The sequence below is a fragment of the Prinia subflava genome, chromosome 1 (genome assembly GCF_021018805.1).
Source record: "Prinia subflava isolate CZ2003 ecotype Zambia chromosome 1, Cam_Psub_1.2, whole genome shotgun sequence".
Lineage (NCBI taxonomy): Eukaryota > Metazoa > Chordata > Aves > Passeriformes > Cisticolidae > Prinia > Prinia subflava.
In genome coordinates this window covers 143601751-143616653 of record NC_086247.1, presented here as the reverse complement: position 1 = coordinate 143616653, position 14903 = coordinate 143601751, and the positions used below count along the sequence as shown (strand labels likewise).

At 42.6% G+C, this 14903-nt stretch overlaps 1 protein-coding gene across 3 annotated transcripts in view; it reads right to left on the bottom strand.

Annotated features, from left to right (window-relative positions):
• The window catches only part of LARP4B (La ribonucleoprotein 4B), a 55541-nt gene extending 41331 nt beyond the window's left edge, over positions 1-14210 (bottom strand). Inside the window, exon 1 of one of the 3 annotated variants that reach the window (XM_063415527.1) lies at positions 13994-14210. Coding sequence is in view for 1 of the 3 variants with exons in the window: in XM_063415519.1 (XP_063271589.1) it covers positions 13508-13606 (99 nt within the window). In the remaining 2 variants the exon portion in view is untranslated. Of the gene's footprint in view, positions 1-13507; positions 13617-13686; positions 13794-13993 lie in introns of those variants that run through there. The other 2 variants (XM_063415536.1, XM_063415519.1) reach the window with 2 other exon arrangements.
• Positions 14211-14903: the final 693 nt, after the last annotated feature.

Below are 14903 nucleotides of genomic sequence, written 5' to 3'. Positions count from 1 at the left end.
TGTGGACATCTGAGTGGGTGGCTAACCTGAGGAGTTACAAGAACATTTTCAGGAAGGACTGAGACCATCTGGTCCAGCAACGTGGGTACTACAGCCTACTGTCACTCTGCAACATTCACAACCACCTTCACAAATAGAAAGATAATGCAGGTTGTTTGGGAGGAGGGGTTGATTTTTAAGTTTTTGTTGTTGTTGTTTGAGGTTTTTGTGGGGATTTTGGGTGGTTTAAAGTTGACAGCATGGTTCTTTACTGTCAAGTATTTTCAAAACCATCTAGTTATAAGAATCCCATCATTCTGGAAGATACCAGATACAAACCAGCAATGGCCCATGGGATGACTATACAGATAAGTGCACACAACCACATGATCACTCCTGCCTGGGTGCCAAGCCAAGCAGAGCTGGGACTGCTCTCATCCAAAAGCCACACGTGTGTGTTAGTCTGGTGCCAACATCAGACTAACCTTTACACTGCATTTTAGTGCAGGTTTAGGTATCTTAGTACGGGCAGAGTTAATGTGCAACTGTCTGAAGGTATTTACAAACACACTGCATCCACATGCACCACAAACTTGGAAATAGTTTGGAAAAGACATCCACCACCTTGATTGTCACACAGCAAACAAAAGCCGTACTGCTCTTGCTGACCTCCCTAAAAACCTCCCTGGACTGTAGCCCTCAATCCTCCTGCTTTCATTAGTAGACAACTCTAATTTTTCTAATTCACATTCAAAGTGTGCTTTTCTCAGTCTGTTTCACTGTCTAGATTTACTACAGTCTGAGTAGCAGCATGCGTTCTCTCAATCAAATCAGTCACATAGATCTGTTATTTAAAAACATGCAAAACCCCAAACAATGCTCTAGGGCTGAGATCTTGCCTGCCAACATTATGCCTAGAGTAATCAGCCCTTAAAAAGAGATTTACAAATGCAAGTGCTGACAACTAACTTTCCCCCTACAAACAGCAACACCATAAAACAAAAAAAGCTCACTAGAATAAAAGAACTTTTCACTGCTCTGCCAGCAAGTACAAACAAAAATAGATTTGAGTTTTGCTTTGTGCAGAATTCATCCTAGCAAACATTTTAGAAACTTTAAACACAGATTAAGTTTTCATACGGATAATACAGAAATACACTTCAGTAACATGAGAAAGCTTAAAATGTTTTCCAAACAGAGCTGCATTGCTTAACTTGAGCCTCACAGCAAACGTCCAGCTGCAAGCCAGAAATCCTCTTTCTCCTGTGAGAGAGAACATACTTTCTCACCATCTACCACATACTTGGGTACCCACAAGGATCACACACCACAGCAGAGGTAATCAGAGCTACTACTGACTTCAGCTCTGAAAAGTTTTAGCACCTGCTGAAGACATCACACAGACATTTATATGAGAAATAAGAGATGCCTTTTCCAAAAATATGCTACAAATCGAATACATTAGCTCCTCTTTAAATGAATTTTAATTTTTCTTTATTAGTTTCACCAGCATTGTGAACAGCCAAAGCATATGTACTATGTCAGAGTTAATCATGTTCTCAGTCCCAGTAAAGGTGCCAACTCAGATACAGGATATATGGTTAAGCTCTACAGACAGCATCATCAAGAGAAACTGGAAAAATCCTAATCCTGAAAGACTGAAGTTTCCCTCTTAGTGCTATAAGCACTGATACAAACTTTCAGTTTTCATTAGGTGGTTGGTTGAGAATACTTTCAAAAAAAAAGATTCTCAGCTGTTAAGAGCTGACCCATCATCCTGCTGCATGGGACACATGTCACCATTCTGTAGATGAATAATGTCATCAAGCTGTATCGCGCTCAGAGAGAAAACTTGTGTCGAACTGAGGGGTTTCCATCCTTCCCTTCAAAGCAGGAAATCAGTGTCTTTACAGAGCAGATTTGACAAGCAATCTAGCTTTCAAAGGATGGTATTATTTAAAATAAAATATCCTGTGAAGAAGTTCCATTACCACAGCAGATGAAATAGCTGTGAATAAGAAACCTAACAACAGCAAAGGCATATCATTGTGGCAATCTCCACAATCATCACTGTGCCTCCATCAGTTGTAAAATCTCTATTACACAACAGCAATTAAAAAGCTGACACGACATAAATATTTAGTCACAGCATGTGTCTACAGAGGTCTTGAATGCACTACTATTAAAAATCATCACAAGGTTCTCAATTTGATAACTGCTGATTAGCTAAACAGTTGAAGAAAAAGTTGAGAATTCACCTCTGGAGCTTAGTGTTTAGATCCAGTGATTTATGCAAGTCTGTCAGACAAAGGTTTCAAAATGTACAAGCACCCAGTGGATGTGCCAGCATGGTGACTGGAAAGTCAGATTTCAAAAAACCCGAGAAAAATACCACTGGATTTGTTTCAGTTTTCCTTCCTGCCAAGAAAATTACTTATGTCCCAACACTCTCCAGAATAATGCAACTTCTGGGTTCCTGAAGAGGAACATGGACATAAACATGGGGGGAAAACGTGCAACAAAACACTTGGCAGACTCAAGGCACTTCAAAAAGCACAAGGCAACCAGGTGTTAGCAAGAAAGAGTGTCAGAAGAATCTAAACTTAATGCTGTACTTTTTTAACATCCTTTAACAGAAAACACAAGCACAAATCATTTAGAGCTGCTGCTGTATCTACTTTACAAAATTGGGTTTTTTTAATCCCTTCTGTTGTTAACAAGGTTGACAGCCTCCAAAATTATTCTGCAATTCTATTAATCATCCCTTAGAATGTAGTCTCGCCTTTAAGAAAGGCTGAAATAGTGAATCTTGCTATTTAAAAAGAATGCTGCATTTCTTTATTTAAACATCTATGAAACATTTCTGTGTGAGGCTTCCCAAGCAATTCACAACTCTCATCATTTCCTGAGCATTCTCACTCACACAGAAACCTGTGTGATGAAGAGCACACCAGAACTGATTACTCTGCAAGTCTGGAAATCCAGATCATTACAGTAATTAGCTGTCCAAAAGACGCCAAGCAGCAAGTTACTAAACAAAGGTGATAAAATACCAAAGTAACCTGATACTGGTAAATGATAAGGACTCTGCACAGAGCCATATGAAAAACTCTTTCAGTGAAGAGCAAGAAAAATAGGAAGAATGTAAAGTTACAGTCTTACCATCTCAAACAAGATGATGTCAACAGTGCACAGAAGATAACAGGATGACCTCCACCAACAAAAAACGATGATGATCATTTTTGTATCTAGCCTTTTATGCACTGTATTTTAAATATATGTATTTATGGTCTCGGAATTTCTGCAGCCCTCCTGCACGCCAAGAAGCTTCACATACAGTTGCTGTCTGATATGCACTCCAACATCATTCCAGAGATGGACCAAGAGTCCTGTGGATCACATTCTCCTCAGTAATGCAATAAACCAGATGTTTAATGGTCTATAATCTAACAAAAATCTTAGCACTTAAGAACACTAGGAGTGCCTACCAAGCAGGAATAAGCCATTGGGAGGAATGTGCCTTGAAGACAAGAGTGATTGTGTCATGAGCAGTTTTCAGTTTGCTTATGGCTTGTTCTCAGTTTTCAAGTCTGAAGCAGCACTCTCCTGACTGCAGGCTGAAGCACATTACATTAAGAAACCCAACTCATTAATTAACAGGAGTTGCTTCATGTCGCACATCCATCACAAAGCCACAAGCTTGTTTTCCTCAATGTAAGTGGACTAACAGCACACACCCTGCAGGTTATTCATAAAGATATACATTCAATTTCTATTATAACTACCGTGTCAGATAAGATATTTATCAGATGATCATTTCAGAAGTACCACACTTAGTTAAAATTCATCTCTTGACTCTGATTTGTGCATTTTCTAAGAAACCCCTCAAATGGCAGAGTTAAATTGTTAGCAGCTCAGCCAAATCATGACAATTCTGAGAAGTGGAATGCTAACTTAATATAAATTGATTATGATCATAGTTCTCCACAATCCTGTTCTCTCTTGATAAGCTGAATGTAGAATCACTCATTCTACATTCATTACCAAAGCTTACAAAAAGCAGAAAATATCTCACATTGAATGAAAAAGGTCTTTTAACTTTCACAGGAAAGAGATCAGGAATTTGTTACTCGAGTAGATTAGGTAGGTAAGCACCTCGAAGTATAATGATTTTCCACTAAAATACTCCACCACTTTCCCTCCCTTAAATTTGTGAGCATTTGACTTCCTCCCTACCTGCCAGCTCTGGCAGAAAACATCATCAGCAAGAAAAGAATTTGAATAAATTTGAACACTCCCTTCTCCAGTTAAAAAAGTTAACTACACAGCAGCTGGCTGCACATGCACTTTACTTCTGTGACCACCAGAAGAGCAGGTGAGGAGACAGAACTCAAGCTGAACACCTGGTGGCATTAATCCTTCTGTCCTGCAGTGGGAAACCAGAGGAGCAGAGCACTGCAAACCAGTACCTCAATTCTGAAGGGATTTGAACAGCTTAGGTCCACATCACTCTGCTGCTGCTGTTACAAAGCATCACAGGTAGTTCCTATGCCAATTAAAGCAAATAAAAGTAAAGGCTACAGTAGCATATCTGCAGGACCTTCAAAACAGAAACCACAGCAGATTGCACACTGCCTGTACTGAATTAAAGAGTGAAAGGACAGGCAGTACAAGCCACTGCTCCTATGCACTGAAATGATCAAAGCCTAATTAAGCCTAAATACGGGGCAATGTTTTAAAGTAGCTACAGAATAACAAACTTGGAGTTGGACCCCACACTCTGCACAATACTTCATATCTGCCTCTGCTTCTAAATTACATTCGGAATACATCTGCTAAATGAGCCTAACCATAGAGGCAGACTAATTTTTCATATAATCTTCTAAAACCAGCCAGCCTAAACAATGATTAAATATATAAATCCCCTGATATTTATGTATAACATGGGTTAAAAGAAACTGCAGGATGTGATGGAAGCTCCCTCCTTCTGCAAAGATTTTTTTACTTAATATATTTTAATAAGTGATTAGGTTCTCATCAAAGCATAGGCATCACATATTCTATAACCCACTGCTCACATCAATTTCTTGTAACATTCCCATCCACCTGCATTGACCTGTTACACTTCCCTGAACTACAAGGCCACAGCCTGTGCTTCCAGTGTCCAGTGCAGCAGGATTCTGAGCTGCAAACACGAGTCACAGCTGAAGCACACAAAGAAAAGTCTTGCAATTTTTACTAATATGCATAAATTTAACTGCTAAAATTGTTTACTATCTACATAAATATTAATTCTAGGTGCTTTGGGGTGATCTTTGATAGGATAATTGCATTTTCTCTGAAAGTCAAAGCTTTTCAATAACTTCAGAGATCTTTATACCAACAAATTAGATGGGAGATTGATCCAGGATTTTAATGTAATACCAGTATTTAATATCAAATACTGCTCACTGATGCAGAAATGAATTTTGTCATTTCATACAAATGTTAAACGATGGGAAAAAAAGATGGAAAGCATCACAAAAACACGTTTCTACATTTTAGCGCCATCAAATACAAAACCTCACCTAAATCAAATATCATCATCCCTTTTGCTTGTCTGCACTAATGTGACATGAGCCAAAAACTGCACAACACTTCTGTACACACAGAAGAGCAATTGATTAGAAACACTAAATTGAATTGCAAGAAAATTCAAGCTTGCCCTGGAGTAGATAGGGCAGGAGCAAATACCTGTTAGCACTAAAGGCTGGATTTCACAAAATATTGCTCCTTCCTGTACTATTTTTAAACAGTGATTTACAGAACACTACATGGTAGTCTAAACTTCTGAGCTCTCAAAACAGGCCTGTATTGCTCTTTCCCATAGCCAACCAAGACACTACATGAAGAGATTAACATGTCTATCAGAAAAAGCCACATAGAAGACTTCTCTGATATTTTTTCTATGAACTATAACTCTTTATTTTGGCACACATCTTATTTTCAGCAGGCAAGTTTACTTTGGCCCTCTGGACACCAAATCTGTCTCATCCTACCCTACCTTCTCTGAATTCATGCACATATGAGGAATTATTATGCAAAGATAATATCTTGCATAATAATGGAGTTTCTCTGTTTCCCTTCCTTCCCCACATAGGGAAGGCCTGCTCTCACTTAACCAATGAGGTGGGAGGGGTTTTTTGGTGTTTGCTTTTCTTTAAAGTACCTAATGAAGGGAAGTATGAGATTAATTTTCCTATTCCTCTGCTGAAGAAAGCAACAATTAAGCATGCTAAGAGCTCACACAGAGCAGTGAAGTTTACAGAGGCTGTTGCCCTTTCACTATGAGAGACAGTTTGAGTCTAAGACAAACGGATTCCTGAGCTGAAGTGAAAACCAGAAAGACACTGAACTTTGCTGGATAACACACTCACCAGCATCTCAGCATGTCAGGCCCACTGTAAGTAGACCTGCCATTTCATAAATTCTGTTTGCTTAACAAAACAACAGTTCTACAGTATTTTACTAGTTGCTTCAAGTTTTTAAAGCTAAGAGGCAGTGACTGATGGTCTATTTGGCTTTTCCTAGTTCTTCAAAGAAACCCTAAATCTTCAAATGCTGTAACACATGATGAGGTTCCAGGAGGTACAGCTCTTGCTTAGAGGGAACAAGTTCAATGTTGTGGATGAAGAGTGTCAGTTTGGCAATGCTGGGAACAACGAACTTCCTTGTTTCAATTACTGCCTGTTCCTCCTCACCATTTACCAATAGCAGCTCCGAGTTTTCCGCATTCTTCACTGCGCTGCTAACCAGAGAGTGGCTGAGGCACTCACAGCCTGTGACTTCAGGCAGGACACTGGCAAAGGTAAAGGAAACAAGAACCCAGCTCTGCTGGGCAAGACTTCATGAACATCACCTTGCTCAGAAAAAATCCAAAGTATGCAGAAGCAGATGCAGTATTTTATGATGAAAGACAAGATTAAAAACACCACTTGAAGCTATAGGGTTAATATTTAGTGCAGTTCCAAGGGTGAGGTTAGAAGTCTGACCTTTAACAGATCTTAATAGTCTTATCTTAGAATATTGCTATTACTTGAATTTCATGTTTCAAGTCTGCAATCAGTGTTGCACTTAAGTAAGAGGAGGTCAAAAGCTGCATCTGGAATTTCCAGGACCCTTAATATTTTTAGTATTTCGAATTATTATTTAAGACACATGCGTAGCTTCAAAGCAGATTTGCGATTTTCTGTATCATGACATTCTGGGACCATACAATAAACTCTTAACTCAGGGAAGCAGAAATCTAACAGCAAAGATCTCAAATTCAAATGCACACAGAATTAGAATTCTGGAAAAGATTTGATGCAAGCCAGTGGGACAACCATTACAGTCCTCCTGGAATATATCTTCCCTCACAACAGGCCTGAGAAAACTAAGAGAGAAAAGGATCTATACCTACATAAAGTCCAAGTGAGAGGCATATATAACCAAATAAGATGTTGACAATGCCAGTGATAAGCAAAAAGGTACAGTGACAATTTTTGTCCCAACACAAATGTATACATCAATCCTTGACAATGCAAAGACTATTTCAATAAACAGTTATACTGCAAAAGAAGCAGCTTGGGATGAACTCCCCTCAAGCTCTGGGGTTTGGTTTTGGTTTTGTTTTCTTTTCAGATGACTTGAAAAGCATTCATTGACCTAAAAGATTAGTTCAAGTTTTGAAATATGTTCAGGACCAAACCTAAAGTGAAATTTACCTACTTACAGAAGATGCATAATTTAACTATAAGGTTTTGTAAAAGAAAAGGAAGCTAATGTTTTTTGTCAATGACTATTTCATTAACCTCTTTGCCAAAAATAGAAATTAACCCCAATAATCCAGTCATTTCAGTATTACTTCCTCTTTTAATAAAAGCTACCATCCTCCATCACAAGCTTCACCGAAACCAGAAGCAACTCTTGCTTAGTTTTAAAACACTGTATGAAAGACTATCACCTCCTGGGTGCACATTTGTTCACAGTTAGAGCACCCCACCTTCCCAGAGTATCACTGTAATCAAAACTACTGGTAATTCAGGTTTTGACTCACAGTTAAAGGATGGACTGCCAATATTTTAGCTTGGATTTAATGACAATAATCCTTCCTTCCAAGTCAAAATAACTGGGCACAGACCCTTCTAAAAATTCCACTGATTCTTGAATCTAGGCAGTTAGAATACACAATGTTAACTAAGAAAACTATAATCATAAAAAAAAGACTATAAGCTAAGCTGCAACATATGTTCATTAAAAAGAACCCCTTTCCTTCTTTATAGCATAATTTTTTGGACATTTATTATGAAGAATTGGACAAGAAGCTTTAAATGTGAGCAGGGACACAAACCCAGAATCCTGGAGAAATGCCAAAGTAGACAATGATATTCTGACCAAAATGTTTGCCTTGCTGCTTTAAACACAACATGGTGACCATTTTCTGTCCCTATCTGTCGGGCAGCAACAACATTGAATGGGAACAAAATTCCAAGATAAGAATGCTAATTCTGCACATACAGGTAGCTCAGAACTTAAAGTAACTGTGTCCCAGTACATTCTTCACTTTTGCTCTACTTTTTAATTCCTAGAACAAGAATCAGAAACCATGAGGATACAGCCAAACATTTGAGCATAAACCCTCAGCACTAGGGCATGGAAAAGCAAGCTACTTTGGACATTGGCCTGTTGATTCATCAGTTCCTTGTTTGAACAACAGTCAGAGTCAGACTCTGTTGTGGGGCAACCTGTGACAGCATCACAACCTGTGAAAATACGCATATGGATACCAACAGTGACCGAAAACAAAACCATAAAGCTGCCAAGAGACATCACTGTAAAGCTTTCAAACCTTTCATTATGTTTCTGCCAAATGAGATCTATGAAATTATTTTTTTTCTCAACATAGTTACTATTTAACTAATATTTTGTTTCTCGGGTTTCCCTGACAGATCACTGGCATCCTGTAATTATACTTTACTTGAAGGCACACTGCAGAACATTAAATCTGCTGAGAAACACTGATAAAACACTCAACAGAATAACAGAAACCTACAGTGTTTTAAGCAAGTTTGCAATTCCACTAACAAGACAGATGGAACTCCGCCATATGAATAGTACCAGTGAAATATTCACCACAGTTGCTTACTTCCAGAAGTCAGGAGGGAAGGGCCAATATGTAATAGTGTAAATAAATGAGAGAGAATTAACCCATCCAAAGAGAAAATATTGTTTAGATACTTGTGCAAAAAACCACAAGAAATCTAAAAGCAAAATAAGGTGATACAGTATTCAGACTTTCAAAAAGCCCAGCACAAGCTTTAGACAAAATAACTGTATGTTCTTCACACTGAAAGCTCAGTGTATTCCTGAACGTATTCCATGTGAAATTCTGATAGCATCTAAAGGTGTAATTTCTGAAGTCTGTATTGTCAGTGTTTGCTGCCTTCAATAATGAAAGTGACATTGGCATTTTAGAAAAGCATCCCTAACAGATAAAACAATTGTGTCCAATTCATCATAGGCTACCACAGTAGACAGATGTCTATGCATTTCTATAGGCATCTGTATTTCTATTTCTATCAACAGTCCAGAACTCGAAGCTGTGTATGCCTGCCGCTGCCTTAAAAACATGTACACTGAATTCAATCCATCTGTGAACTCCACTTGGCCACAGAGGCAATCCAGAATAAACCTTTACTGTAGGATATGCTCTCTGGGACACCAGCTCCTTACACGCCAACAGCCTTATGAGAATAACAACAGAGCTGCTGGAAGTGCAGAGGTGGCAATCCATTCAGCTTATGAACAACTGATTCCTTTTGTATTACATCATTCAACTACCCATTAAGGAGCTGGACTGACAGGATCCAGAATATGCATAGCCCAGCCCTCCATGGTAAATGAGAGCATTCGAAAAGATTAAGACTCAAAGAAATTGGTGATTCATCAGGGTGTCAAAACAGCGCTTCCCCAATTCACGGCAATGTTCTAGGCCAAGCAGCTAGCCACATATTAATAACCTCTGTCAGGCTTCCAATTTTGGACTTAATTGCTGTTCCTGAAACACATACCCAGACACAAAATACCTGCAGCAGCACACATCACACAATGAACAGTGTCACGGCTATCCAAATCACACATTTACGCTGTATTACAGTCACACCTCATTTAAGCACTGCAAAGAACCTTTGCTGTCTGTAGGTGCTTCTGAACAGAGGGCACTCTCTTTAGAAAGGGTATGGGACAGCTACACAGACAGATGGCAAGGACCAAGGATTTCATAAATCCTTGGCTCCATCACATCACCAAAATTTAAGTACCACCAGCTGGGAACCAATTAACAGAAATTGTTTCTATCTTGCAATACTTTTATGGAACTTGAGTAGATGAATGGGTAGAACAGGAATCAACTGCTGGTCTCCTGTTTCTAACATGTTCCTCAAACTTGTTGATTGTAGAAACATTTTTATCATTAGACAGTCAAAATCATTATCCTTAAAGAGAATGAAACAGATTGTTGGAATGGGTCTTCTTCAATCATCCAGTATTTACAGTATCAAAATATTTTTGATGAGGTGAAATACCAGTTTTATATTCAGAGAAGTTGCTTCAGAGTGCAATTTTTGTATTTGACTGTTATGCTACAGTAGCCTGCCTCGAGTTTTGCACAGAGGAGTTAATGCACAGGAAAAGAAAACAGAGCTTTCCCAAAGCATTAGGTTGAAAATGCAAATACAGTCAGAACTGATGCCTTTGACAAAGCACATTTTCAGTTCAGGGGAAGAGGGTGTGTGCGTGTCTTCTCTTTTTTGAGGGATCACAAACTTTGAAATAGTGCTACTTTTAAGTTTTACATCACTTTCCCCTCCCTAATTCAATTACTGGCTTCTGTGGTGAAATCCACCCGTCCAGATCTTGTATACGGACTAAAATCAGAGTATGAATTTCAGCATGTGCACACCTTGCTTTCAGAACAACACTGCTCAAACACCTTTCCAGGGCCTTTACTATAAGAGTAGCTTGTATTCTCATCTTCTACACAGCTCTCCACACATCATGGCCTCTTACAAAACTGCAGGGAGAGGGTTAATTTTCTTCCTTACAACATCCTGTTTTGTAACATCCTGTCCTTCCTACTCATACCTGTGTGCCCATTCTGAATGCGAATGCACGAGACTTCCAATATTCCTGTGAGCTGAGGCTCACTGATTACATGCAGGAAAAAAATGCAGCCTGAGATTAATTTCTACAGTTACATCTAAGACTTAGACAAACCTGTTCTCCAAAATTGTTCTTTTGCTAGAAAATGCTTAGAGGAACAGAGAACTTTGTAAACCACACTTATTGTGTCATGTAACAGTTTCTCACATGTGTGCATACATGCACACACACAAATCACAATTCCAAAGCTTAATATTTCTCCAAGCTCCAGAATACTTTTTTTTTGCTTGCTTCATCTCTTTCTGCCAGCAACAGTCCTGACACTGCACCTGTGAGCTGCCTCCACAGCCACCTTCACACCTCTTCTTCAAGACTGATAAAGCTGTGGCCTTTGCAAAACCTGCCCTTTCCAACACAGGAACAGGAAAAGGCAAGCCAGGCGCTTTATGTGCTTATTTGTGTGCCTTTCCTGTTAATTTACGAGAATGTGAATGGCTGATGAATATATACAGACACCATGGAATTAAACATTAATAGCACTGAAGGTCCTAAAAGCCACCTAGGTTTAAAAAAAATCAAACTGATGGAACACATCTACACCTAACTACTTTGCTTTTTGTAACTCCTTTTTTGCTACCTTTAAGCTGTCACTGCAGATTTGTCATGCACTATGGTCACAAACATGCCTTTTCCGTGTCTAGCATGTGCATTTTGTGAGGTAATGTAATAAATATTTAACAAAGAGTTTATATTACCATGCCAATTAAGCTCTCAACTGATTTAAAGCCAAAGCCACTGCAAGATATGAGACTTAATAAGAGACGCAGCAACAGATCAGGACAGAACATGGAGATTAGACAAACCTGACTGTTTTGACTTTGCATTTCAGTAAATAAACCAAGATTTAACTTCACTCTAATCGAAATAAAACACCATCATCAGAAACGGCCTACATAGTTTGTGTAAGTTTCAAAGAAACACAAATTCCCAAGCCCCCATAGCTGCCTCCACTTCCAGATCTTCTGTTTTGCTCTGTAATGAACCAGATTTAAGACACAGCCCCATATCTAAGCAATATATATAATAAATACGTATCAGTCATTTGTACTTTCTGTGTGTATATTGGCATGAAAGCCAGCCAGGAAAAGCAACCAAGGCAGCACATACTTGCACTGACACCTTTATTCCCTTACACTTTTTGTATATAAATGGGTAAAAAAAAACCCAGAAAAAATTACAAGGTAAACAATTCAATCTAACCTAGAACACTGTGTGTGCTTAAGCACCCAATTACACACAATTGTTTAAGGAACATCCAAGAGATCCAACGTTTTCAATTAATTCATTTAAGCAAAACTTTTACTTCTGTTTGAATAAAGATTATTTTCCCCCAAAATGTAAGACAAATTAAACGTAGGAGTAATTGTGGCTTCTGTATAAAGAGCATACTCACATAAATGACCACACATATAGAAGAATAAAATTTTCTGTAGACATTATACATAAAATAGATACTGCTTTTTGTTTGCAAATTATCAGACTCAGTCTAGTTTTCACCTCCCATTCACTTCCCACAAAAAAAAATTAAAAATATAAAATTATCAAAGTTGTTCTAATAGCTAGAGTGATTAAGCTGATTAGTGTCATATCTTGAGAACTGACTTGAAGAAATGCTTACAAATCAGCAGGGAGAAGTGAAAGTTCAACTGATAAAGAGTTACCAGACCAGAATCAAAACCCAAGAGTTGTGAAATCCCAGCAAGTTGAAAAAAAATACAACATGTTTTGACCTTTGAGAATTTATCCAATCTGTAAAAATCAGATAAGTTTGACATGAAACTTTAACCACAAGACAGACCTTACAATACCAATGCTTGAGGCAGTACTTAAGAAAGATTCCTTCTCCAGTTTTACTAAGGATTCAGAGGCCAACAAAACTAGGCCAGAGACAAGAGGCAGAATCGGAAGGCAGAATTCCCATGGTTTTACCCCAACAGTGACTCAAGTTTAAACAGTGGTTTTGAAAACAGCTCTCTCTCTGTGGCCACAGGCAAGCCTTAACCACTTTGCCTCAATTCGCTTACCTGCAGAATAAAAATAATTATACTTATCTGCCACACAGGAATCTCATACAACAAACACTGTTTGGCAAGTGCACATCTGTTTAAACTGCGGACAAAGCTACGTAGTAATTTTGAGCACCTGGACAAACTGAAACCGAGAGTGAAAACAACTTTGCCGAAGCAGCTACCCAAGGCCCAACAACAACTAAATCCCGGGGGCAGCGCAGCGCCGTGGTTCCGTCCCGCGGGTCCTGCCGTGCAGCCCCGGCCCGCCGGCAATTCACCTGCTCGGGACACGGCTCGCTGGAAAGCCCGCGGCGTGCCCGGAGCGCTGGGCCGGGGGCTGGCAGCGCCTGCTGCTCCGGAGGCTCCCGGCCGCCCATCCGGGCAGGCTCCGGGCGGGCTCCCCCGCGGCACACGCGGCTCTCCCGCAAGGCCCCGCGGGCGCGGGGGCAAAGCTCACCCGCTGTGCCCGGGGCGGCGAGGCCGCAGTGCGGGAGCGGCCCCGGCGGCTCGCCCGCCCTACCCCCGCCACCGCCGCGGCCCCGAGCCGGGATCCTCCTCCTCCCTCCCGTCTCTCCCCCGGGAACCGCCTCGGGTGGGAAGATGGCGGCTCCGGCCGCCTCCCCGGTGCGAGGGGGCGGCGGAGCGGGAGGTGTCGCTCCCCCTTCGGCCCCGCCGTCCCCCCGCCCCGGGAGATGCGGGTGCGGAACGGCCCCGGCGGGCGCCGCCGCCCGGAGGGCGCGGGCCGGGCGGCCCCTCGCACTCACCTGTCACCAACAGCCGCCGCCGCCCTCGGGCCGGGGCTCGGCAGGGGGGACACGGGCGGGCACGGGGGAGGGGGGGGCTCCGCCGGCGCGGGGCCTTTCGCTCCTGTCGGGTTCCCGCGGGCGCCGGGGCCTCTCGCCGCGCCGCCGCCGCCGCCGGGGCCTCGCCGCCGGATGCCGTGAGGAGGAGAGCGGAGCGCGGGGCGGGGCCGAGGGGGCGCGGGCGGCGGCAGCGCCGGGGGCGGGCGGGGCGGGGGGGGGCGCGGGGGGGCGGCGGCGGCTCCGGGCCCGAAACGTCTCCGAGCCGAGACTCAACCACCCGCTCGCATGAGAGACCCGCTTCCGGCTCCCGGCGGAAGTCCCGCCCCCGCCGGCGGAAGGGATTGGCCGGCCCCGCTCGGCCGGGCGCCGCCGCGCGCGGATTGGCGGAGCGGGGAAGGGGGGAGGGGGCGCCGGCGCGCGCGCGGCGTGTGACGCGCGGAGCGGCGCGTGAGACGCCTGACGTCACCCGCTGCGAAGGGGCGCGCGGGGGCGGGGCCGGCACCGCCCACCTCCCCCCTCCCTCCGCCGGAGGCGTTTTGTCCCTTCGCGCGCACCGTAGCCCCGCCGGGAACTGGCGGGAAAGGAGACAGGGAAGGGAAGGGGGAAGGGAAGAGGAAGGAAAGGGGAGGGAGAAGGAGGGAGAAGGAGCGAAGGCTGAAGGAAGGGAAGGCTGAGGGCAGGGAAGGGCGGGTCACGTCCGATGCCGCGGGAGCATGTGTCCGCGTGTGTCCGGCGGCAGGGACGGAGCGGGGCCTGGGGCAGAGCTGAGCCCGGCGCGGCCTCACCGAGGGCTGCGGGTGTGGCAGCACGGCCCGGCCCTGCGGCACAGGGCACGGTGTCTCCTCCTGCAACGCTGCCACGGCGTTCTGTC